The sequence below is a fragment of the Rhea pennata genome, chromosome 6, assembly GCF_028389875.1.
Source record: "Rhea pennata isolate bPtePen1 chromosome 6, bPtePen1.pri, whole genome shotgun sequence".
Classification (NCBI taxonomy): Eukaryota; Metazoa; Chordata; class Aves; order Rheiformes; family Rheidae; genus Rhea; species Rhea pennata.
Window position 1 is genome coordinate 14,085,625 of NC_084668.1, and position 27,617 is coordinate 14,113,241.

The 27,617-nt window shown below is 35.5% G+C and overlaps 1 protein-coding gene across 4 annotated transcripts in view; it reads right to left on the bottom strand.

The window, feature by feature from the left end:
• PTPN4 (protein tyrosine phosphatase non-receptor type 4) overlaps window positions 1-27,617 on the bottom strand; it is a 73,368-nt gene that overhangs the window by 7,375 nt on the left and 38,376 nt on the right. For 2 of the 4 annotated variants that reach the window (XM_062578216.1, XM_062578212.1), the window contains exons 12-23: window positions 25,793-25,861; window positions 18,066-18,200; window positions 16,583-16,741; window positions 11,602-11,761; window positions 8,482-8,565; window positions 8,342-8,398; window positions 6,826-6,982; window positions 5,591-5,757; window positions 3,788-3,878; window positions 3,640-3,701; window positions 2,709-2,855; window positions 547-675 (exon numbers count right to left, since the gene is read on the bottom strand). In XM_062578216.1, the coding sequence (XP_062434200.1) occupies window positions 547-675; window positions 2,709-2,855; window positions 3,640-3,701; window positions 3,788-3,878; window positions 5,591-5,757; window positions 6,826-6,982; window positions 8,342-8,398; window positions 8,482-8,565; window positions 11,602-11,761; window positions 16,583-16,741; window positions 18,066-18,200; window positions 25,793-25,861 (1,417 nt within the window). The remainder of the gene's footprint in view (window positions 1-546; window positions 676-2,708; window positions 2,856-3,639; window positions 3,702-3,787; window positions 3,879-5,590; window positions 5,758-6,825; window positions 6,983-8,341; window positions 8,399-8,481; window positions 8,566-11,601; window positions 11,762-16,582; window positions 16,742-18,065; window positions 18,201-25,792; window positions 25,862-27,617) is intronic. The other 2 variants (XM_062578215.1, XM_062578213.1) reach the window with 2 other exon arrangements.

Sequence of the window (27,617 nt, forward strand, 5' to 3'; positions counted from 1 at the left end):
AAATTGCACATGCCCTGGAAATCATGTTACGTGTGTCCTAGACGGCCCTTGTTTACATCTCACAGCCAATCCTAAATCATTATGCCTAGGCAGGATTCATCTTCAATCTACTCGCACACAGGCTACAGAGTCTTCAAGCTGGAATTAAGAAGTGTTTGCCTTTAGAAAGACAGATTTTCAGTAGCAATAATGAAATACTTCTAATGTCTGGTGTTTTTAAAACATCAAGGGAACAGTAAGTTTCTCAACTTCTTTAATTACTCTTTTTCTTTTGTCAGGGCACTAACGGCACCAATAAAGGTTTTATTTCAGACAAATACTAACACTTGTGATTTGGCCAGTAAGCACATTTTGCTAATGAAAAGTTTATCATTCTGAGAGCAGACTTCATGAGATGAGAACTTGGCAGTAAGACTAGTTTTCTAAAGTCTTCCAGAAACAATCAGTTCTACCTGGATACACCACCAAGCTGAAAAGGAAGTCTGACTAGGTACTTTAACACTGAGGATTCCACAAAGTTTAAAACAGAATATACTATGATTTTACCTCCAGGTTAGTCAGTGTCATTTCTCGAAAGACATAGGCAGGATTTCCTTCTTCTGAATGGCAGGTAATCTGGAAATTCCCATAGGATGAGCTTCCTGATGGCTCTGGCCAGTACTGATGGCATTTAACCTAAGGTCAACACATTTTTAAAGATGTCTGTGTTTAGATCCACAGAGTATTATTTTTATTGTCTCCAGTTCCTGATACCTGTATTCAGTAAAGACTATTTTATCACTTTGAAATTACTGTTAACTTACTTACCAAAAAGACGGCCCTATTTAATTATTGCTTATGAAATACGGTATCATGGAGGTTTCCTGCTTCTCTTTTCCAGAGAACACAGGCACTAGCTCTTGAAATCAGTGTAATAGAAGATGGGTGCCTTTAAATCCCAGTACAACTTTTAAAAGGCAAGTTTATAAAATATTTCATCTCAACACCTGAGTGGCAGAGGAGCTGCTCTATAAACATTTCTGACCTCTAAAATCCTAAACTAACCCTCTCAAACTACATCTATATGGGAAAACCTATGAAAAGAAGAGGAAGGCAGTAAGCAACAAGTTGCTACACTAACGCAGAAATTAGGGGAATGTAGATGGTGAATTTCAGAGACTTTTAATAAAGCTATCACATGTAAATGCAAACTTTAAAAACTAGGATTTTATGATATATTTCTTAAATGCCTAACTATTGAGGTCATTTCAGCTCAAGCGTGCTTTCATTTTTCCAACCCACCTGGCGATTCTTTAAGAGCAGCCAGATTTGCAGACTTCCTGCTCCACTGAGACACCCCGGCATGCAGTGGGATAGTGATGTCAGTAGCCTCATGATCAGCTTTAGAGCAGGGAGTCTGCCTATGGGTATAAGACAGATAAGTCCTTTTATTTCAGCATTTAGCAGGTCTCCAAAGAACTCCACAAATATTGTTACTGAGGGGGTGGGGAAACCTCAGAGAACTGCTATTGCAAGTCTGTTCTTAGCAGATCTGCAAAGAAATTCAAACAAATTAAAAGGGCACTTGTACTGAAATTCCCTCTAATTGGTTTTATTTGGGGGCAGGCAGCATCATGCTAATGTTGAGTCACTGAAAAAATGATTTAAAACCATTACAATTCCCCTTTATTTTAATTATATTTATAGGCCTGACCTCCCACAGCAAATATATGGTTATTAAAAAGATTTAGAATATATACAGACAGTTGAACTAAAGCCTGAATGAATCAGAACACCCACAACCTACTCTAAATCCATCATCAAAAGAAATTCTAAATTAGGAGAAATTCCATCAAATTCTTGTTTCAGTCTCATTTCTGTCCCTGCTCTCAACCATCCAGCACTACTGTGAATGCTCCAGACTATCAGCCTGGTAACACTGGAACTGTACTGTGTATATGACCAGATATGATTGTTTTGCCAATCTCTAAAGAGCAGGAACTACATGATGAACCAAGCTAAGGACAAACTACAGATTGTGGGGTTGGGGTGGGTTTGGGGGGGAGGGCTAAAGCCTTTTAAGACACCAAACACAATTATTTTTAGTACTCCATATTTCCTTAACTCTTTTGCTGCTAAAACTCTGTACTTCTATGGTTTTAGTATGGAAGAGAGTTAAGAAAGCATAATGATTCTTTCACATGACTAAATAAATACCTATAACTACAGAAGCACATTTTGTGAAAAATTTTAGATTTTCCTCTTATCAGGTAGTCTCTTGAAGATAGTCATCAAATAACAGCATGTGATCTTAACACTACAAATATGATCTAGCCTGCCTTAAAGAATTAACCTATGCATGTCCAAGAACTACGCTACAGAAACTGATGAAACTTCAAATGTCTTCATTTGAAATTTAGACAAAAAAATCCTAAGATGTAAATTCTAGTTGTTTTTTATTTTAACAATAAAGATTCAAGTGAAGCAGCCTATAAATATTTTAAGAAATACATGAAAATTTCAATGTATTTGAGCAGTGAACAAAGTTTTTAGATTAACTATATCAACAATATCAAAAGGTTTAAAATGTACGAGTCATGACTGAAATGATACTAGGAATGCATTGCCATTAAAAACAAAACCATATAAGCATGATAATAGTATCTTCCTCTTATCTTTCAAAGAGCAATCACCAATAGATTTTTAGAATAAGAAAATCTTTCACTTACTCTGCCCCGTTCAACTTGAGTAGTTAACATTACAACCATAGATGAGCCTTGTTCCCAAGTCATCTGCCAAAAATCAGGACAAGTGTTTGGTAATGGACCTTGACAAGCAATGTACTGATTTATTATACTGGAAGAAGGGATTTCCATCTAAGATAAGAAAAAAATCATTATTTTAATCCTTACAGAACTTCATTCTCATGACAAATATAATTTAGGCAGAGGCTTAATGTTTAGTGAATATGTACAAAACAATGCAGAAAAAAACCAACTGTATTAATTCTATTTACCATACGTTTGTTGATATGAATTGGCACAGATAAAAATGTTTTAAACTGCTTCTCACTGAAAACTGTTACAAAAACCCAAGTGCACTTCATATATTAACTGACAGTTATTTAGTTGCTATGAACTCATGCAATCAAGATTTTTTATGGTATAACACAACAAAAAACCTACAAAAAATGATGGAACAGTTTGCAAAAAATTTAAGTGCAAACTTCTTATTTTCTTTAGCTTTTCATCTGGGAGGTAAGTAGCTGCAGTTTTTTTGTTACTACTAACAATAAAAGGGATGTGGGAGTACGTTCTTTCAGATTAAATTTGACTGATGTTAAACATTACTGCCACAGTCTGCAACCAGTAAGGTGCAATGAATTCTTTTGGTAGAGGGATAATTTCTCCTAGGGTTTTCTCTTTTTTTTTTTCCCTCCCTTTTTATAGAAACACCTGTAAGTACCATGTAGCATTAGCAAATAAGTAAATTTACACTAAATTTCAAGCCATCTGATTATAGGGTTTTACCAGCCATTGCAGTCTAAATCAGATTAATTTCACTCTTAATTTTGATTTTTTTTTAATTGAGTTTTTCCTTGAAAAACTGCAAAATTACTTAAGATTGGAAGCTTTTTTTTTTAAAAAAAATACTACTCACATTTATATAATTTGCATTGATGTAATCTTCATTACTTTTTAAAATAACCCGTGTAGCATCATCTGAAAAAAATTTTTAGAAAGATGTTACTTATTTACTAACCACAATAAAATACTTTTAAAATACATTTACAAACACATATACTTACAAGGCGAAATGTCTCTGTATCTATTTTTGGAAATGTTTTGAGGTAATTTGGCACAAGACATTGTCATTCCAGGCTTTTTCCTATACAATTGCTGGAAAACAAAAAAGATGGTCAGATCATAATAGATGCAAAAGACTCATTACTGTATTACTGGAGGTATCTTTTAGAACATAAATGACTGAACAAAGAAAGCTTCAATGAACATTTTTCTATTCAAAAGCTAACACTGTATGAATTTAGTTCTTTTATGGGATCACTGAAAATAATCAGAATATGGAGCCACAATTTCTTTCAGAGACAATGTTAAATCTTGGGCTTCCGTAGACATGCTGATCCGGACAGAAGTCAGTATTACGTATAGCTAAGAGTGTTAACAGATACTAACACTCTGCACAGTGGTCTGGGGCTTCACAATTTGCTTCAGGTCTCCTTCCGCTCTGTGTTCAGGGTACAGTGAATCATGGTCTACACTTCCACTCCATTTTACTTCCGCACAAAACCTGTGTTTAAGAGGTTTCATTTCATGCTTATATCCTGCGTTACCACAACCCTTGTGTTCCAAATGTATCAGTGAACTGATCCCAATTAATGAAAAAAGCACCCTGAAAACTTTTTAAGTCTGCATCATTTAAACAGTCTGCTTTACAGCAAACTCCTAGAAGACGTGAACTGACAGAAAGAGGCATTAACCTACATGAAAGACTAAAAACGGGTGGTTAAGGAGGGATTTTAAAACACTTTTCCACTACAGAACACTTGTTCTCACAGTATAACACACCTGGTTGACTACACACAGTCTACAGTTTGACATACGTTTATGAAAAAAGCTACATGTTTTATGAGAAAAAGCAACACGAAGAGTTTAGGAGTTGTTCTTCACTCACATATTTTTCAACTCAAAGACATCTATGTAAGACTGAATAGCTCCTAATCTAAACCTATTCAATACACAAAATGCACGTACTGCAAAATCTGCCCGTTGTTCTCCCCACCTACCAAAAAAAAAAAAATCTTTACCAAAGACTTTAAAGAATAGTATCTTTATAAATGCATATTGTAATACATTATGTTAGGCCTCCATTTGACTACGAATTCACACAGTTTTGCTTGACAAAAATACTGCCATCTGATTCAAGTCATTTGATTTCATGCATTAGAAAAGGTGAAAAGCATATACAGCCTGTGTCAGCACTTGGATGGAATACCATCACAGCACAAGTAAGTGCTGCAGAAAGACTTTAGCTGTAGACAGCTTTCTTCTTTTTTCAGTCATTAAAAATCATTACAAAAATCAACTGTTTATAAAAAATATTGTTATCTGTTCTTAAAATTAGGGTTGTATTTATTGGTAACTTAATCTGCTCTCACTAAAATTGTCTATAAAATGTTAACAGTTCAGCTATGATTCACTTCCTATATTAACTTAGATATGGAATGAAAGTCTGAGTACAGACAGACTTTGGTATAGATTTTTCAATCTTTGTCCCTATTAAAAAGAAATAACATTAGTGTAGGCTCCTCACAACTTTAAAAAGCTGTAAGCAACCAATAAAGCTATTTATAAGTGAAACAACATAAAAAAAGTAGTTTATAAGGATCATTCTATGCGATAACTTTGCACAGGTAGTATTTCAGCAGAGGAATATATTTTAATGTCATTCTTTCTTTTGAGAACATAATTCAATAATTTTGTTAGATGATGTTGACTGTATTGAAAGTTCACTGAAAATTGCTCTGTTTGAAATAATTACTATCCTGAAAGACTTAAAACTTGTACACAGCTACAGGCAACAGAGTACTTACATCAAACTGAGCTAAAACAGTTCCAGTGATAAGCCCCTCTGCTAGCTGAATCATGGATTCCCTCAGAGCATTATCATCTTGATGGACACCATCAAGTGGAGATTTCTCAGGGATGTACTGGAAGTCAGGCTCACTCTCCAGCTTCTCTTCCACAACATCATAGACAGCTATAACAAACAAAGATAGGAAGGCTCAAACATGATATGCTGTTTGGTTAGCTCAGTTAACGCTAGTATTAAAGTCATCTATATAAATCAAAAAAAAAGTATTCCTTCTGTTTAAAAAAAAGCATATTTATTAACCCACTGATTTTAATCGACATCAGCAAGGGCATGTAGCCTTTAGTGATCATTATAACCCAAAACAAAACTATTTTTTGTTAGTCATTTGAAGTAAAAACACTGACTTATCCATACTCCTAAAATTTTGATCAAAACTTGTATTATAGCCTACCTTGTCTAGTGCAACACCCTCATCTCAGATTCCCCCATCATGCCTCTGAAGGCATTGCAGTTGGTTTTATATTCTTATTTCTATTTCATTTTGCATTGATCTATTTCTTTAGGCTTCTCTAACTAGGGGAAGAGACGCAGATCATGTGATAAAATGGCATTAATACATGCCATTATAATTCTTTTAGTCTTGTCTGCATGCCTTGTCTATAAACAAACTCAAAAATATAATATACATCTTCTACTATATGTAACAAACATACTGTTTGAAAGTCTGTCTTTAAATGAAATCACATGACAATGGAGGAGAAAACTGGCAGCTACTGAATTCTAAAATCTAGATGTTTTTATTCAAAATACAAAGATAATCAACACAAAGAGGATACTGACTTAGTAAATTTGTAAACAAAGTTAGCTTTTTTTAAATTTATTTTATATGAATAAGAAAGCATACAAAACCATCAAGAGAACTTACATACACAGAATGGGAACACAAGTGAGTGATTAGCACAAATAAGTGAATAAAGGAAAAATAACTTTTGAGCTAGATGAGGTAATTTCAATTATTCTGATTAAATCTTATTATTTTTCACTCTGTTTTTGCTGTATGTGATTGGTCAGGACTTGGACAATAGATTGTCCTATTGCAATTTTGTATTCTTTTTTCAAGGAGGGGCATTAATTCTTACAAAGACTATAAGCATTCTATCTCAGGACACAAAATAAAGGCTAGAAAATGAAGGCAAGTTTTTTTTTTCTTTGTGTTATGTATAGATCACTCACCATTGGGTCGAACTAGGAGCACAAGTTCCCCTGAATGTCTCTCACAGCTAGCTTTAATAAACATAACAACTTGATCATGGGTATGTTCTGCTATATCCCTGCCGTTGATCAGGACAACCTGGTCCCCTTCGTTCAAACGAGGGACACAGAGATCAGCCTGCAATGTAGAAAGAAAAAAATCCTGTCAAACAAGCCATTTCCATTTTGTCACCTTAAAATACCAACTTAAAATAACTACACTCAGGGACATGAATCCTACCCGCCGCGTTGCTATGGTTGCCACATTGTATTCAAATGATAAATCTCCGTGTTGCACAATACAGGAGACAGTGCCATTCACACGAACACATTAATTTGCAGCTGGCAGGGGACCGTCACTGTAATACGTCTTTCTGCAGCTGTTACTCCACACCTCCGGTTGAAGCCGAAAGCTCAGCTGAGCTCCTCTGTTTGAACTGCATTTCGTATAGGCAGTTAAAAGGTAGGGTGCTCTGATCTTCGGAGGGAATGGAGTAACAGGACCAAGCCTTGTCCAAATCAGTTTTACAGGCTTCAAAGTTTCAAGTCCCACATATCACAACTGTTGCGACAGGAGTAAGACGACAAGGATCAAAGAAAATACACACATCCGTGTAATACAGGAAAGAGGAATCGGCAAGTAAAAATAATTATTATATCATAATCCAACCACGGCTGCAGATACAAAAGAACACACATGCCATCACCAAGTATCTCCTCCTTGGAGGCTGTTTAAAGCATTCAGCCAAAATTACTTTTGTTAGAAAACACATGAGGGAAAATAATTAATAGAGGAAAGAACAGTGCTGTCTGCACACATTTCAATAGCTCTACCTAGGAAGAAAACGCTGCATTTCTTGATGTTAGCAAGCAAATGGTTCACTCAACTCTCTTCTAAAAGGTGCAAATAGAGCTGATTTCAGTCAGCTTAATACCAGGTCAGTATTTTTGGCAATTAACTGTTAAAATATTGTGCCTAGTCTGAAGACATTATTGATAGTCACTAAACACCAGTAACAACAGACAATCAGATCTGACGAATGATTCATGATGTTTGATTTTAACCTAAATCTTGACTTTATTCAACTACGTCTGTCATTAAAACAAGATGGATTTACCATTTTAGTTATTTTTAACAAAATACAACTCGATACATAATTTATGCAAAATGATATTAATCCCTCTTAAAAAAGTAATAAAGTAGGTGCATTTTTTGGACAAAACAGCTCAAGAAACAGTGCATATGTAAACATTCATAACTCCAGATAATTTTCAAGAATTTAATCTTGTTGCAGTAAGAAAAATATTTTTGATGATTGAAGAACTTTCTTTTATGTTCTATAGCCCTATCAAAACCTTACTGCCAGTAATTTGCAGTGCTAGAAGAATACTAGCAATACAAGCTTATTTTCATGGACAGCTGAGAAATGATTATCAATTTTGAACACATACTTCAAAATACATACACATTGATATAAAAAAAATTTCCACAACTTACAGGTGTTCCTGGAGCTACCCTGGACACTATTACTGGCATCTTCTGATCATACCCACCCTTTAAAATAAATTAAATTAGTCACACATCATGAATTTCAGAAACATTCTTTAAGGATAAGAAGAGAATACATCCATTATTACCTTTACATTGAAGCCAAACCTTCCATTTTCATCTGGTTTCATTCTGATCATAACAAGATTGTCATGAGGGACACCCCCATTGGGCTATTTAAAAAAATAAAAAAGCATATTTTATTTATACATTATTTGTTCATAGGTACTGTAGACTGAGAATATTATACACAGTAATTTTTCAATTTCCTCACCAAATCATTGATACTGGGGACTTCAGAAAGCACCAAGTAACAATGCAAACTTATTTACTTACCTTGAGTGAAAAGGAAAAAGATTTATGCACTTAAAAGTCTTGGGCATAATTAAATTAAAAGTATGTTCTTTCAGCGGCAAGCTCACAGTAAGAAAGTATTAGAAAAAGACTACTTGAAGCTAGTCAGTCTAAGAGGAACAGGGTTTACTAAATGGCAACATTCTAGACTGCAGTTTGCAAGCCTGCAATAAGAACACACTACGCTAAAAGCATACGGTAGAGAAAGGTATACTTTCTTTTCCAGTAACAGTAATATGACCCTAAGTGGGGTCAAGCTCAGCAGCAAAACCTTGGTTTCATATCCCCAGTCCTATTTCTGATGTACTGCAATGTGAGGTATGACACATGCTTTGCACTAACCAAGCTCCAACAATTTTAGACAGGAATTCTCTTCCTTAGCTACAGCTTTTTTTCTGGTTTCACTCTGATAGAACAACATTGTCACAGGATCCACCAAAAAACTGAGGAATATTCCTTCCCCCCCCCCATCTAATTTATACTGCCATTGAAATGCTTTTCAGTTTCTTCCCATTAATAGCTATTTACCTCATAAACCAAAAATCAGCTAGTATTTCTATGGAAGTAGAGCTTATCAAGTATTATTAAAGATAATTGTTGTAAGGAAGTTTTCAATGTTACAAATCGTACCCAAGCATAAGACTCAAAGTGTGTTAAAGTGAAGCACCTACATCCTATACAGTAAGAAAATTCAAAATCTGCACGATCAATTGGAAAAAGAAGAAATCCAGTAAATTTGGCTCATAACAACCAAAAGAAAACATAAAAGCTGACTCACTTTTAAGTATTTTAAGCTCAGGATTAAATCAAAACAGGAAAAATCCTCATTACCTTCATAGTAATGAAAAATGAAAAATTCAGGGAAAGAGAGAAGAACAGCACAAGATGGGCTGACGAGAAGGAAGGCTGCTCAGGAACCCCAAACACATGCCAGTCATTTCAGCCCCCAGTCACCGGCACAGGAGACTGGCCTCCGTTCTCTGGGCAGAATGAACCACCACCAAGGGCTCACTTGCAGAGGCTGATATGCTTTCTGCCATGCCATTCCTCGGGCAGAAAGCGAATAATGATTTCCCGTTTTAACAACCAGTTCTGAGCAGCAGTTTACAGTGAAAATCCTGACCATCATTAACCCATCTGACTCCAGAGACTCAGGGCTAAAGCTGTTTTAAATACTTCTGAACCAGACATTCTGAGACTGGATGCTTAAGGATTGCAGATGGGAGTAAAAGGCTGTTACTTCCCTATCTGCCTCACTACCACTCTAAACAGACTTTCTGTTCCTACAACAGAGGAAATTAGACAGCTTAATGAAGTCAAAAAGCTGAGGATTTTTTCCTTAAAATATCTGAGATGGAGCAGCAGAAGAAATTTTAGCGGTACGTGAGACTGAAGTGCATTCAGCTCAGACAAAAAGCACTGAAAAAACAAAAAGAAATCCAAAAAGACCAAAACACTCCAGCCCTACTTTTATAATTTCACAAAATTTTAGAGTCATACTGCTTTCCTTCTTCTCTAGTATCCAAAATAAAAAGCAATCAGCAGACCAAATTAGATCTTCAATTACAACAGCATACTGCCTTCAGCGGGGCTGCATAAATGTGACTCACTGGACCATAGCAAACATCACATAGACAGTGCGCATGGAAAAGAATCTAGCTCATTCTCACACAGCTGTGTTGGTTTTGCAGAACTAAAAGGAGTTAAAAAAACAACTGCAAGTTATTTTTGTCATTTCAGTAAAGATAAATGGGTGCAGAGCAGAAAGATTTGGTGAGTAAGGTGGTGGTGTTTTTCAGAACAGAAAAGAACTTTAATATGACTCAGGTAAGCACTAACACAAGACAAAGTTTTTAAGAATTCTGTTTCATGATTTAATTAAAGCAAAACTTTTACAGCATTACTAAAATGCTCATAAAATATGAGTTTCACTTTTGTGTGTTTTATTAAACTCCCACATAAGGAGCTAAATAGTTTTAAGTGAATCCTAACTTTACAATGAAGCTTGAGAGAATATCATATGCTTAGAATTCAGAATGCAAATAATAACCCAAAGGCATTTCTCAAATACCAATTTGGGGAGTCTGAGTCACAGTTTTAAATGCTTGAGGCTGGTAAAAGTGTTTACACAGTATTTACTGTATCTCGATATTAAACAGTTTTCCCATCCCACAAAATGTTTCTTGCCTCACATCAGTATAAAACCAAGAACCATTTGAAAACTTTCATAGGGACAAAACAAAAATTATCAGTTAGATCTCATTCCTGTCAGACAATAATCAATTGACTAACTTACTCATCTAGGACATGCTCAAACACGGAAAACAAACTTTTTGCTTAGATCTTTACATTACTCACTGCAAGCCTCTTTGGAGCATCTCTCTCGGAAATTGTGATTGGTGATTCTACTACAAATTCAAGAAATCTTTCCTGACAACTGCTCTAAAAGCTGATATGCATGGGTTTCAGGTTTAGATTCAGCTTTTTGAAAGACGCAAAACATATTCTTTTCAGACCAGCACCAGTATCTACAATGTCTTTTTTTATAATTGATGGTAAACAAATTCTCAAACAAGAGCACTCTGCAAGTGCTGAAAAGCCAACTGAACATTATAAGGGCATCCCTAACATGTTTTTTATACCCATCTCAATGTAGGATTGTGACAACAGACACAGGATTAATCCTACAGATGGGAAAAACAGTGGGAGCTAGCAAAGAGATGGTATGCATAAGGGAAATGCTGCAATGTAATGTACAAATATGAAAACTCCTTAAAGGTGTCAGAATCAAACTTGAGAAAAGTAGGACCATCATTCAGATAAACAGAATAACTGAACTGGATCCAACAACTTACTGTGGATTTTTCAGGAGATACAGGAACATCAAATGTTTCATTAATATGGTTATCCAGTTCTTGCTGTGAGTGAGAATGATGAATTTGGTTCCAACTGTTCCTTTTAAATTGTTTGGGTGGTAATGCAGGAGGCTGCCCATCTATAGGAGTCTCTTGAGATCTAAATGCCAAAACAGAAGTACGAAGTGAAACAGCAATTAGATATTGACAGTTCTTCTAAGATGCCAAGTGAACTAGGCAAGCGGCTAAAAGAAACCGTGAGCCTTAGGGCTGAATATATGCACATATTTTTATAACCTCAAAATTTTATTGTAGTGCAATAAATTGGAAGTGTATGTTTGTAAGTGATGCTGTTTTCTTTCTGAAAAGCAATTGTACACAGATCTAGTAAGTTCTCTCTCTCTCTCTCTCTTTTTTTTTTTTTTAAGTGTGACTGCTTTTTAAAATTTTAAGCACTCTTAGCCTACCTTATATTTGCATATTGTAAAATCTACTGTTTTTATACTCTATTGTCTTACCAAAACATTACTTCTAAGATAGGTCTTTTACTTAATATATATTCCCCCAAAAGAAAACCAATTAGTTCACATCTTAATGTAATGCCTGCCATTTAAACCTTAAAAACAAACACAAGCAGCATAATTCAGCATTCCTACACTGTTTTTTGGGCTTTTGATCCAAAAATACATAGATAAATGTAGTCCAAATGTAAGTTAACTCAAATATCTCCCTGCTTATTTGAAAAGCTCATTGGAGATGATACTGTTAAAATTTCAATTTTTCAATTTAAAAGTATATGCATACATTTCAAGATAACTTTATTTTTTCTTAAACATATTTCCTTCTGAAACTCATGTAGCTTTAAAACATTTGTCAAGATGGGCTTCATAACACACATTTTTTGGTTGAGCTTTAACATCACCACCGAGAAGGAAAAAGGAAAATCTTGTATTTCTGTTTTCGATCTGCAAAGCACTGTTTCATAAATTAATAAAAATGTTCTCTGTGCTTATGTATAATATGGATAATTTCCTTTATTACTCCTTTTGGAATAAAAGCTTAACTGTATAATTTGTATTACATAAACACATGACTCATCTTTCATTATATGGCTTTATACTTGAAAATTAAGAATGCTTTTAGAAGCCCAAAAGGGCAGTTAGCACACAGCTCCCATTAATTTACTTTAAATGCCAGTTTCCAAATACCAGCAAGGATACAGGCTTTCCTCCCCACAAACCACATTAAGATATGTTATTAAGTAATTTAGCTACTTAGAACAACAGCCTGCTGATATTACCGGCAAATTCAAAAACCACTAAGAACGAAGTTAGGGGTTATGGCTAAATCTAAAGGGAAGCTACCACGAGAAGGGGTGATGCTAGTCCTTCTTTCACCCACGCCGGGTCTCCCTGCCTTGAGCCGCTTTGGTGCTTCTCCCCAGCCTGGTGCAGCCGGCTAAACATGCAAAAGCACCAGGTCAATAATTTTAAAGAGGAGGAAAGCACATTCTCAGAAAGCAGAAGCAGGGCACCGCGCCCCTTTTCTTTTCAGCAAGCGGTAGGATTAAACATGAAAAAAAAAAAAAAAAAGTAATCTTATGAATTGTCCTCCTGAATTGAATTGGTCGAGGCACGGGAAACTGTTAGCAGCGTAAGGCTCCCCATACTGCATTTCACATTGCTGCAAGTTAGAAAACCTAAGGCAATAACGCATCCGATTCCATGCTGCATAATTTGTGTCTATACAATTAAAGAACAGCAGATCCCAGATATATGGTTTCACACAAAATCTGAATGATATAAAATAAGTTTAAAACATTATCCAACATTTGGATAATGCTGTCATTATCCAAACATGATAATGGACAGCATAAAGGAACATTTCACTTTGAAAAACACACACATTTCCTATTGCAAAGAAAAACCCTGAGATTGCCAACATTTGCAAAATGAAGTTTTAAGTCAACTATAAATTATTGATATACAAAGGTCACACAGAGCTTTTTAACACTCTATGTATTTATTCATTCCAGTCTGGCCAGCACAGGTTATTCAGCCTTTTCAGTAAAGGGCAAGACAGCTATATATTTTCCTACAACGAGAATTCCTGGGAGTTACACCGAAGAAAGGGGAGGGGGGCAAAGAACAAAAACCTTCATAGAGACACAAAAGAGGTAATTCCAACAAAAAGCAAAAGACAGCACCTTATGTTTGACCAGACGCCTGTACATACATGACAACAAACACAAATAAATTCCTACAGCACATACAACCCTACAGAAAACATCTCAAAAGCAACTCAAATGAGCATTTTAGTAGCAGCAATGAAACTACCTTAACATATTAACATAATGAGTTGTGAGAACTAACAATCAAGCCCTGGGCAAAAACTTCATTGCTTTGTGTTTGCCCAGCCAGCTTTGAATTTCCCTGCGAACGCTCAGACAAGGGCAGTGAAAGCAGCCTATTTTGCAGGCAAAGCAGCTCGCTGTTACTGCATTCAGCCATTTACATAATAATGAAATAACACACACAACCTCATACTGACAAGCTTTGCTTATTTTTGTTACAGATATCCGGTCTGACCTTCTAGTGTATTAAACAGAAGTTTCATAAACATTTCTGTAAGTTTATTAAGCTAAACATATATCATGTGCTTTTGGAATTTAAGGTTATAATTATCTCAGTAAACTACAAGCAGAAATATCTCAATTTACTTTCAAACCGCACATGCAGATGAAGACAAATATACAGAATTAAAGACTGCATTATTTAGGCTGCAATATCCTTCTAAACCACACTGAGACACTATATATATATATATATACATACACGCACATATATATATAGTCTTAATAATGCAGTCTTTAATATATATATATATATTTTAAATTATATTTGATCCATACTTAAGAGATTATTAAACCTACTGCCAGTCAGCTTAGCCATCTTACTTTCTTACATATATAAACTTAATCCATAAATATAAAATTCAATAATTTAGCAGAGGAGTTCTAATGTTCCCTTCTTACAAATTGCTTACTCAAACCTCCCACTCAGAAAGCTCATCACATTTAGGAAATTGTTTTTTGGACTGTAAAACAATGTAATTTCAAATTATGTAAATCAATACAGATTTCATGACTTTCAATCTCAAATCCTGAATCAATATCATATCATCTGAGACTTGTATCCGTTTGTACTTAATATGTTTTTGATGGTCAATATCTTCATTCTTAAAATAAGATTATGTTAGATACCTATACTGGCAGCCTAACTTCCACTTTTAGCCTTCTTACGAGAGAAAAAGAAAAATAAGGGATGGAAGAGTAATATTTTATCTTTTTGAGCATGCAAAAGTGCAAAATCATGAAAAAGAACATCCATTGCAGCGTAACTAATTTGCAAAACCACTTCCTCTTTTTAAGATTCATTTCTATGGTGACTTATACAAGAAATTGGGTAGTAAATAAACAAACCCAAAAGACAATCAGGAACATTTATTACAATTTTACTGAAATAGTAATGTAAAGGCATATGAATAGAAGGGAAAGCACTTAAGAATTGTATCATTCCACCATTCAGTAGGTGTTTCTCCTAGCTAGCTTCAATTGCTTTGGAAAAGGAAGTCTGATTTTCCTCAGCATTATTACAGTTAAACTCAAATATGAAAAAATATTCACAAGTATTCAGGTTTTGAGACTCCTTTGCCTTGTGAATAGGTTAAAAAAGTCCATGAAGAAATGGAGTTCTGTATTATCAGACAAAAGACTGATTTTTAACCCTGAAAGTTAAATAACTACCTGAAGGTCAAGTTGCAACTATTTTTTTACATGTGTATTATTTTACAAAACTTACTTTTTCCCAGGAACAGCTCTGCACATTTGAAAGACTGAAAGCTTTAATCCAAGTAAAGTTTTAAAGCAGTGTCCAAATACCTTCCCAGCACCATTTTTCTTGAGATAATTACATGTTTATAAACCACCTATGTATGTGTTATTTTATAGATCTCAGCTGTGAACTATTTTCACCATTTGCACAAGTTCCTTGCTTGCAGAGATCACATAAAATTATGAGGACAGGTATCGTATTATATGTGTGTGTATATACACATACACACACACACCCCAAAAGATATGGCAGAAATGTTAGTAAGAGGTGCACCTTTTTTCCAAATCATCTGTACTACGGCTGCTAGTTACTTTTTGAGTATTTCAAATCTTTGAATAACTTGTTTGGAAATAAATGGTCTTTCCCACAAGCACAGAATTCCCGCTAAGAGAAGCTTCCATTTGCATTCCTCTATTTTGATTTTAAAACAGTATACAGTCTGTTAGATTGCAACTATATAAAACAAGAAAAGTGCTGCAAGGAAAAAGAAAGATTTCCATAATTCATATCCACAAAAGTTATGTTATCCTACTGAACTTCATATATAATACTATTTTTTCATTTTGCAGTCATAGCATTGGTAGACTTACAGCACAGAATCACAGAATGGGTAAGGTTGGAAGGGAACTCTGGAAATCATCTAGTCCAACCTCCCTGCTTAAGCAGGGTCACCACAGTTTTTCTTCTGTTAAATATTCAAAAGTGCTATCTTCAAAAAATTAAAAGATCCTATTCTATAATAAAACCAAAGCATGTGAAGAACCTCAAAAATCTGGGGTACTTAAAAGGTATTTTGACTCTTAAGTAATTTGTACAGCTGATTTGCACTTCTGTGCCTTGACAAAAAGCAAAATTTCCAAACTCATGAGAATCAAAAACCTGTATCACAAAACTACTTAAAGTTCTACCAAAAATGACATTTGCATCAACATCCAGCCAGTGATGGTCATATTGCAGCAAATCTACATTTACACTGACAAAAATGACAGTCCTACACCAGGAACATGTTATACATAAGCCTTTACTCCAGCATAATTTAATTTTTAATTTCTGCACACTACCATATAGTAACAACCAACGGCACTTACGGTGATGATTCCAGTATTATGCTATTAGCCTGGGTGGAAGATGGAGATCTATGATTCACAAATACTTCACTTGGTGAAGTGTGAACCACATGGTCCACTAAATGTCCAACTGATGAGGGTCGTAAACGGGCTCCTTCTTGAGTGAAGGTAGAGTTGCGACTAAAAGAGAAAGCATAGCTATGCAGCGTGAAAAAAAATCTCTTTATTACTCTACCTTTCTTACAGCACTATACAGGAATGCTAAAATAATATTTTTCCCTCAGTGCAGGGCATATGTTCATATGCATAGTTTTATTAAATAATTTAAGTAACGACTAATTCTATTTGAGTGATTCTTTTCTGAAATATTGCACTTAATTGTTTTAGTGATTTTTGAAACTACAATGTTGCCAGATGAACATGCCATGCTTCATAATTTTCTTCTTGAAAGTGCCCAAAATTTATTTGGGCACCACATGGCTAGTATTTTTCAATTATATTTATTTATTTATTAAAGAACCCTGAAAGTAATATGGTCCAACGAGCAGGTTACAGGACTGACTGTCAGTAAGACTGAGTCAATGAGACAAGAAATCCTGGTTCTGTTAAGTTCATGACAGAACTGAATCTGGACTCAGTCAGATCAACATTTCATCCCTAGCATCTTCTCCTATAACAATCACAAATATTACTCTTAGAGCCTTCTCATTTCTGTGATGTAATTCTCCTGTTTGAAAGTTAGCATAGTGACATACGTATTATTCTTAAAAGAATGCTTTCAAACTGGCATGATTTTTTTTTAATCTTAAAGTATAAGCATTATCATTACGCAATGTTTTTAATAATTTTAAAATGCAATGGATGCTTACAACAACATTCTATCGAATAATACACTGCAATGCCGAAGAATCTTAACACTTTATGATTTATGCAATATAAAATTGGATAATTACTGATTCTAAACCAGTTTCAGTACACTGTGAAAAATGGTTATTTTCCAAAAGAGATCAGGAATGATTTCTCACTAGCAATAAACATAAAACAGAAAGCTTTATCATGTGAAAAGTGCGAGCTTTGAAAGGAACAAAAGAGAAGCAGACAAACCAAGGGAGAAAAACCTGCAAGGATTTCTGATGAAGTAATTTTCTCCAATGTTTACAAAAAATAGCATTCTATGAATAAAGTACCGAATCATTACTTCTGAAACATCAGATTTTTTTCCTCCTCTCAGCCAAGCGAATTATTTAACTATGCTGTAGAATATTTAAAGAAATCCCCAAATTTATTAGGAAGTGCTACATCTTACACTTTACACCTAAAATGAGAATTAACACTCAAATAGTTTATCTCACAAGAAGGTAAATGTTCCAGAGAGCTAATCTTCACATATTTCTGTGAAGTCTACTTGTCTCCGTAACACATTGATTTTTCTATCACACAAGCAGGTTACTTCCATTAGAGGCAGACAGTCACTTCCATAGGGAGAAGCATCCACTCTACTTACTGATTAGGGGTTCCAGGTGGAGATCGTGATGGCAGGCTCTGGGTTTCTAACCTGTCATCAGACAGCGAGTTCCTACTCACTACTTCCCAGTCCATCCCACTCATTAATTTCCGTGACAAGGGTTTACTGGGGGACCTAGAAGAAGAAAGTGAAATGGCTGATCAAAAAATATGAGGTAAGAACAAAATCACACAAAGTGTACTGCCAGAACCTGTGGATGGTCTATCATAGAAATCTAAACTATATGGAAGAAAGCAAATGCATAATGCAAAACTATGTTTACATGGACAATGCCACATTTTCTCCATGTATTGCACTCTACTTTTTGGACTTCACACAAGAGTATCAGTCCCTCTGATGTTGTAACATTATTTGCAGATTCTATTATTCAAGTTAACTGGCTCATTTGGATAACTTCAGTGTATGATATTTGACAACTGTTGGCCGGGAGGGAGGTGGAGAAGATGGAAAAAGAAACTCAAACTTCATTAACCATTTCCCATACCTCAAAGAGAATCATAGTGAAACAGAACACTCATCAAGAAGTCTGAACTTAAAAATGAAGACAGGTCTAAGTAATAAAACTGTTCAGCCATCTCAGGATTAATACCTGAATAAAGCAATGGGAACATCAGTCTATAAAACTCCAAAAGAATCTAGAGCACTCAAAGGAGGGTAAACATCACCATAGCAATGGAGCTGCTGGGCTTTGTTCCCTCAGGGATTTTCATCGGGGCTTTCTCCTAGTAAATGTTCTGCCTCTAGTAGACCAGATGCAATCATTCTATTTAGAACTTCCTCCTGAACAATTTCCAGACTTAATTTGGTTTTGTGCTAAACATGTCCTTCAGGTTGAAGATGGGTATCCCCATGTTTTTATATGAAAGGAATATTTTCTATTGATTGTCATTTTTCAGTACTAAGGAAACCTTCTTATCCTCCAGTCATCCCAGGATATCTACTCTTCTCTTTAGCTGTTTTTTTTTCCCTCATTTTTCTTGAGCTGAGATGAGGCTATGTTCACAATCTCTCAGAGTGTTTCCCTTTTACACTGGACTCCTCAAATGATGCATCCAAGAAGTGTGATTGCCTTTTTCGTAGTAGCATCGCACGGATGACTCCATCATCCTATGACTAAACATATCCAGATTTTTTTTTTTTTTTTTGCTGGCTACAACAACAAAAATTCTTGTAAACAATATGTCCTTGCATTTTGCATAAGTGAGTTTTTACTTCTACTACTCTGATGGCCTTATATAATTCAATTTCTCCTGTATCATTACCCAATGCTCTTTTACTCCAGCGATACCTCAATTTCATCAGTAGTCTCTAACTTTGCGTAATAAGTGACAACGAATTTCTGGGCCAGTTCTTTCCTCCATTCCTTTCTCCAGTTCCATAAATGTGTATCACAAAATAACTTCTGCTTTTTCTGTCATCCAGACATGTGGCAAATATTCCTTATCTCACCATCACTATCTTATAGATTTACTGAAAGTGCAAGTCTAGAAACAAGAAACTGTGTGTCAGTAGTTCCTTAAATTCTCAACGTGCATCCTTATGAAAATGAGAACTTTACTCTCAGATACATTTTTGCTTCTCACGAAATTTAAATTCAGCAGAAGCCCACTGCATACCACCTTTAGTAGACAGTCCTGAATGTGACCAAAAAAGTCTAAAATAATAACCAAGCAAATGTCACACTGAATAATCTATATCCAAATGCAGGAACATCTGTGTCTTATTAATACCAACAGCATTTGTTCAGTACTAAAGGAGTGGTGGTGGCTGGGTGGGTGTGTTTTTATCGTTATTGTTCGTTTTTTACTCCCAAACAGTTTCAAACATGCATTGCACACTGTTTTGCTGTTCTAAAGACTTACCATGCAACACCTTACAGAAATGTCAGATAAATGAGATAGGTTATTCTAAACATCAGTGATTCAGGCCTTACGTCATCTGAAAAATTCTAAAAGTATATTGACACTCTGCAACAGGCAAAATATTATCAATTTTCCATTACCTGAAGAATAAGGCATATAGTATCCTTGTATATATTACTGTATTTAAATAGTTGTAATTTAATTCAAAAATAATTAGCTTGATATCATGTGAGTTAAACTAACATTTGAATTTGTTTAATTTGCTTCAGCTGTGAGCAACTCAACTTTTGAGATTTTTCTTCACACTGGTAGCGTATCTGAATAGTTCTGAAGAGGCAAAGTAACAAGAAATCAGCAGAAATTAACTAAAACATGTCTAATATTTTATCCGTTTGTTATTCTTTGATTAATAGAAGGTAATCATTAGCTGGACTTTGCTGACAGTAAGCTTGCAGCCAGCAGAAGAGCATCAAAAGACAGTTCTGGCAAGAGGTAGAGTCTACTGCCAGACGACTAGCTAAAGGGAAAATGCTGATGAACAAAGTGTGTTATTAGCTAAATACAGGAATGAAGACGCAGTATTTTCTAACTGACATGTAAAGGCCATTCAACCTTGCTCACTTTCACTAAAAATAGAAAAAAAAAGTGGACCATATGACTTTTTAAAAAAATTGCCTAAGAACAGGGTTTTTTTTGTTTTTTAAAAAGACACTATTCTTGCCTGTATGAAACAGATATTAAACTACGAAAAGACACAAAAGACCGGTAGAAGAGAAAAAATAATTTTTTCCCAAATGGCATTTCTGACCTCTTCAAAAAACCCATTATCTTAAGCTATAAATTGTAACTACTCAGTTTTGAAAAACTTCCCCAATCCATGCAACAGATAAACACAACTTTAAAACGACAAAAGCATCATCTTTTTCCCTATCAAAAAGTTTGATGTTAAAAAAACTCACCTTATTTACTGTGGATAGGGTTTGATCTTTAAGAAATTATATTTCGCCACCATCATAAACAGCTGCAGCTCTTATCAGCAAAGGTTAGTTTCAATTATTTTATTAACAGTGCTAACCTCAAAGTCCCACCCACTCATGTTTGTTGCCTCCGTTTCCTGTATTTGCAGAAATTTCAAAGAAAACATTACCACACTGCAGCGCCGAACTTCAGTGCTGTGGCTTTCTGGTACTAGCTCTCATTGCCAACACCTCTGTATCTAACAATAAATTTTGTTTTGATTCACTTTTAGCTATATTGTGAATATTCCTGCAAATTTCTTCTGTATTACTAATTCTTTACACTATTCAAGTAACTTTCTCATGAGAGTGTAGCTAAGGAGATGGGTGGAGGGGAAGTAAACTGTAAAAACTTGTGAAAGTTTTTACAAACACTGAAATATTCAATTCTACTCTAGCAGAATTCTCAGTCTGGATGCTTCTATTGTACCCCCATTAGATGGCATTGCTAGTTAAAAGAGAAAACTAATTTAAAATTTAATATTATCAGTGCATCTGCAGAGACATATTCCTTAGAAGTCCTATCTATCTGAACAGGCACAAGACTAAAATCCTTAACTGCCCCCAAATCAAGAAAAGTCAGTTTTACACATTGCAATATTATGTCAAACAAAAACTAAAGAGCAGCACAAATTGCGAAGCCAGCAAACACCCAAATGATACCGGCTCAGCTACAGCACACAAAGGCTTTCAAAGACAGAATTTGTTCTGCATCCCACTGCTGAAGAGCAGCCGTCAGAAAAGAGAGGGATAAAGAGAAAGAGGCTAAATTTTGTTTTTTAAGGTTCCTGGTACAGTGTGGGTTTTGTTCCTGGAACCTGCCTTTCTCTTTCTGAGTACTTCTTTCTCAGACACAGTAATTGTTTTGTATAGCAACTTCTTGAAGGGTGTCAAGCTGTGGATTTGTTTCAGCTGCTTCTGCTTTCAGAAGTTCTTTAGGTATTCGAACACAGGTGGGAACATTTTCAACCATTTCCATCCCCCAAAAGAAAGCATAACTTGGAGCTTACTTCACATTTTGCCAATCATAATACAGGGAATGTGTTTCTCAGCAGAACTGGAGACTACTGCTTCAGATGCAGAGACAGACTGAAATTATATATAAATGTGCAAATATACCATAAATGACAGATGCAGTTTAAAAAAAATTAGGAATGATGGAAGCAATTAGATTGGATTTCTGAAAGCAGGGGTTTTAACTTCACAATATGGAGTCTGGAAATACAAGTAACTGACTGAGATACCTATTCACTGTAAATATGACAAAATGACCTTCTCTTAGCTCCAGTAAATACTAGCAGAAATGAAGAGAATTAGAATATTTTGATATAACTCTAAGAGAGAGCAACACTCCTTAAGAACTCTCAATTCATGCATTGACAGAACTTCTTCTCTTTTATTATCCACTGATATTATATTCCTGGGAATTCTTACGGTTTTCTTGGTTTGTGAATATCCTGCAACAAATGAAGCCAAGCGAAAGACATCTATAATGAAGATGGGGGGGAGGGGGGGGGGAATCTAAACTGCAGCAGTATTCTTCTAAATGCTTAAGTTAAGGCCGCAAGAATATTAAGAAAGAGTACCCACAAAAACGTTTAACAAATTTATATAGGCTACCTCCTTTACAATAACAGATTCAGACATTTAAATTAATTTTTATATATTTTTACAGCAAAAAAACAAAAACAAAAACAAAAAACAAACAACCCTGAGTACTACTTCAACTGCATTTAAAGTAAAGACCTGAGGACAAACAGCTAAACCTGCCAACCATAGGTTATAATTGCTTAGTTTTTTTGAATGGGTGCCAGGAAATTTTATTTCCACATTTTATGCTCTGGATCTATATTCTATTCAGTAGCCAAAGGCTAAAAGATCATTACTTGTGATAATTATCATTTCCTAGCTTAGAACAAGTAGACTATTCAAATAACATCTCACTGCAAATATCTATTGTTCACTTACAATGAAATAATTCAAAAGCTTTGCTTAGACAGTACTAGCTCAATAAAGCAATTTTAGTTAGATATGGATGAAGGAAACAGAGGGTAAGTCTAGATAGCTCTAGGAAAAAAAAGAAAACCTACAACAACCCAGCATTTTTTTTTCCCTATCAGGTCAGTCACTGAACATCAGTGGGAGTTTTTATGCTGCTCATAATAGATCTTGAATAATTTTTCAGATGTAGTAATCATACCAGCAGCAGTAATTATTCCATTTTTTAATGTGGCAGCTTTAATTCTCAAGGAAGTCCTGACTGGGATGCTAGCATGTGCCTAGCTTCACAACAAAAGGCAACAAATACCTAAAATACTTCTGAAAGCAGAAGCAACCAAAATCCACAGTTTGACACCTTTAAGAAGTTGCTACACAAAACAATTACCATGTCTGAGAGAGATGTACTCAGAAAGAGAAAGGCAGGTTCCAGGAACAAAACCCATACCATATCAAGAAAACCTTAAAAAGCAAAATTTAGCCTCTGTATGAATACAGAAGGGTGAACATCTATACAGTATTAGAACTTGAAATGTAAACGTTCAGTAGACAAGAATTTAAAGACAAAGCTCTTAGATTAAGCTCCTTACACTAAATGGTAATGTCTTGCATTTCACTTTTTTTCCACCCTTGAGGATATTAAAGAAAACCCTTATAACTCAAAATGCACTAATCATGCAGTGTGATGGGGAGACTAGAAGGAAGAACCAGCTAACCTACTAGTGGCCTTTCCAGGTGTATTTGTTATGATACACCACTAAATTCAGCCCATTTTGTGGCATACACATGCAGGCGTCAGAGTTTTATCAGTCATAAACATTACAAAAGAGCTCAAAAAGTAAGGAAGAATGCTGCATTCCTCTACCTAAAGACTTACAGTAACAACAGAAAATGTAATTACTGAGGATAGAAGGGTCAAGTGTCTTATTAACTTAAAAAAAATGAAAAGACTTGAGAAAAACATCAAAGCAGTCGTAATGGTGCCTTTAACTTCGTTCAGAATATATATTACAAAAGATAAATGACTTCAGCACCACTTGTTCAGTTTTGACTCAAAGGGAAGAGTGCCATCTACTGAATAATAGATTCTAAAACAATGTATATACTTCCCAAAATGAAGGCCAGGCTCTCTTTTCTATTCCACTTAGCTGTGGGAAATTGCCAAGTTCAAAGGGCAGTGAGAAATACATAGTTTTTAACTAATTTATAATCATCAAGAAAACAAATACTGAACAACTTAAGTTGTCACAGTGCTGGTAGTTGCCTTTTGAATGCTAAAAGAATTCCCCCAAATAGAAATCAAACCCAGACCCCAAAGCAAATTAAACATGAAGAACAACAGTCTACAACACACAATGAACGAGTATTATAAAATTTACCTATTGAACAAATATGCTACAGCACTTTCACCCCCAAAATCCTTCTACTATGGAGCTGGGTTTCTATCGTGTGTCCAGCTAAAACCCCACATTAGGTTGCACAAGGGAAAAAGCGAGGTGGGGGACAAAGGGGCAGAGTAGAAAAAAGCAAAATGGAAGTAGACTTAAGAAGTACTACCTAAAAAAAAGGAAAATAAAAGAATACTGGGGGGGGGCAACAGGTGATCAGCATAATCAAATTAATGATTAGTTGTTTAATTATTAGCTATATTCATTTCTACGACCAACCACAAGAAACTCAGTTTTAGCAATGTTAATGTATTTCATAATTCTCGTGTTGCTATGCCTGCAGCAGATCTGAAATTGAGTAGAAACAGTCCTGAAAACAGGCAGAAAGTCCTCTGATGAAGGAGGCCAATTTGCTGCCTCGTGGGAAGGAAAAAGGAAAGAAAAAGAAAAAAAAAAGAAAAAACAGGGCAGAACTCACAAATGCTCTGAAAAAACAGCATTTGCAGGTGCTTGAGATTGGTTGCTATGCTTGCTATTACAGGCAGGTAGGTAACTATGCTAACATACATTCCCCAGCTCGGTAGAATTTTCTTAAGTACAAAATAATGCAGAAGATGTTCCCCACTCATAAGGTTTCTTTATATTACATGCAAAAGCTGCCAAATGGATGCAGTAGCAGTTATCCCTTTGAAGATTGTATCATCCTTTCTGACTGAAGAATTAAATCTATTTTCTAAAAATCACTAAACCTACCACCCCTTCTAGAAGCTGAACACACAAATAATAGCTTCTGTCAAGTAGTCTGTGACAGAGCCTCTTCAGAAGCAGCTTGCTTTGAGTTGAACTTTTCATGGTAAAAAAAACTCATTAGGAAAACTATAGTGATCAAACTGTTTTCACCAAGTCAGGCACTCTCAGTAACCTATTCCAAAGGAAGTACGTATATACAGTTATAGGCTGCTCTCAGTGCAAAAACATATCCATTAACTCTTTGTTTTAATAGTACAGTTAGAGAGACCATTCTTTGCAATGATGTTAAGTGTGTTAGTCCTCATTGTGCTATGAACTACACAGACGGAAGGCAATTTTGACTCTCTCTGAAAATATATAAAAGTAGTTAATGTGAAGCCATAGCCTTATTAACTTTTCTGTCATAAGATTCTCCCACTGCCCTCAAAGAGGCATCTTCCCATATTAAAACTCAACTTTTCAATATGGTTAAGGCGTGCTACCAGCAATAGTAAACAAAGGTCACTCTTTATTTCACATTTTTACAAATAGAAAACACTGACACCTTCCCGTAACATCTGAAGACGTACAAAAAGATGACTTGCTGAAACCAACTGGCATATCAGAAAACTACTACTAACAAATTACTGCTGCCAGTTTGGCAGATGTAGACATGGCCATAATTAAATCCTGAACAAATGCAAATTCCTTACCTTGCAAATACCCTGTCTTTGTTTGCTTTTTCTTTACCATACTGCACAGACTGGACCTCTGTTCTCCCACTAGAAAACAAAACAAAACAAAACCACTAAATGCAAACTTTGAATAACAATTTCTTGCTTAAAATTGAACCATCCCAAAAAACAAAACAAAACAAAAAACCCCACCACCCACACCAACCTCTTTTCAGTCTAGCTAGTACAACAAGGTAGCTAGTGCAGTGCAACTGTGCAACTTAAGGCAGCATTTGGGTAACTGCTGGAAGTGTAAGTTGTCTTTCCCATTAGAGTCAGACTGTAAGAAAGACTAAATAATATTAAGCTTTTAATTAAGCTAATTAATAAAAAGCTTTATAAAAGCTTTAGATTTTCTCTTTTTTTTTCCCTACCCAAAGCAAGTATGTAAATTCTGCATTCATCTTTTAGAAAATACTTAACACTATAATCTCCCTTGTCATAGCCACTATTAAAAGTAATAGCATCTCCACTGTACTCCTCCTAGGCTAATTCCTGAGTTACCTCCCGCAATTAATATGCGCAGAAACAATACGTTGAGCAAAATTTTTAGGTAACAAGATCATCAGTGTATCCTGTTCTTCACCATAAGGCAGACAGAATTAAAAAATGACTCCTTTAGAAGAACAGGTGAGGAATAACAGAAAAGGCACGTTCTTAGTGTAGGATCTAGGTGGTGATCCTTGCTCAAGTCCTAGATCTCACTGCTCTCAAGCTTCTGCTATAGTGGAACTGGTTAAAGAAACTGAAAACAGCCTTATCCATACATAATGACTTCTCATCTATAGTTGGCCGCAGAAATCATATTAGGATGTCCATCTGTAAGGATATGTTTGGTTGATTTCCTGTCGGGCAGCGTGTCCTTCCTCATAAGAGAAAAAGCAGACTTTGGGGAAAAAGGCAGCAAGTATTTCACTCATGACAATTACTGACTCAAGAACGAAGACTGGTGTTTTTCTAGTGAAAAAAGAAGATCGGTATCTTCCTAAGCAGCTACTGTACAGAATGTACTCAAGTGGGATCTCTGTGTATTGCTAACATGGACTTAGAAAATGATGCAGTTCCCACACCACCAAAGGCACATCTGCAGTACATATTAACGGCAACAGACATGCTGTTGAAGCTGGGGTAAGCACCTGATGACGTCAACTTAGCAGCAGTTTCTTAGTGCCAGCCCTCATTCACACACGATACTGTGATTTTAACTTTAGAGGACTATATGACTAATCAGAGAACACTAAATTTGGACCACTCACTTCTGGCAATTCATTTCTGTATCAGTATTTGGAGGTTTGGGTCCTTAAGGTTTGAAAGAAAACTTCCAAGTTGCTATTTAATTAAGTAGAATATCATTAAGAAATTAGATAAGCACATCAGTATCGTATCAAAGCAAACAGATAAATCATTCTTCTCCCTGTATATGCTCCAGCTTCCAGCAGTCCGCAGCTTAGGAACTTTCCAAGTCACATACTTAACCACATTTTACTTAGTAGCCATTAAAACACTTTTTCACCTTTTCTACTTGCTTTTTTTTTTTTCACTTTTTCTACTTGCTTTTAGAAATTGATTTAGACTTCTGGTCTCTACAACATCCTTTTGCAAAGAACTCCACAACCTGATAACTGAAAGAGTGAATGACTCCTGGAGGCTGAAAAAAATAGGCCAACAGGAGTCATGAAGTTCACCGAAAGCAAATGCAAAGACCTGTACCTGGAGAAGAATGCATCAGTACAGGCTGGGAGCCCAATGGCTGGAAAGCACCTTTACTCACCACTGGTGACTCTGCATCTGGAGATCTGGGCTC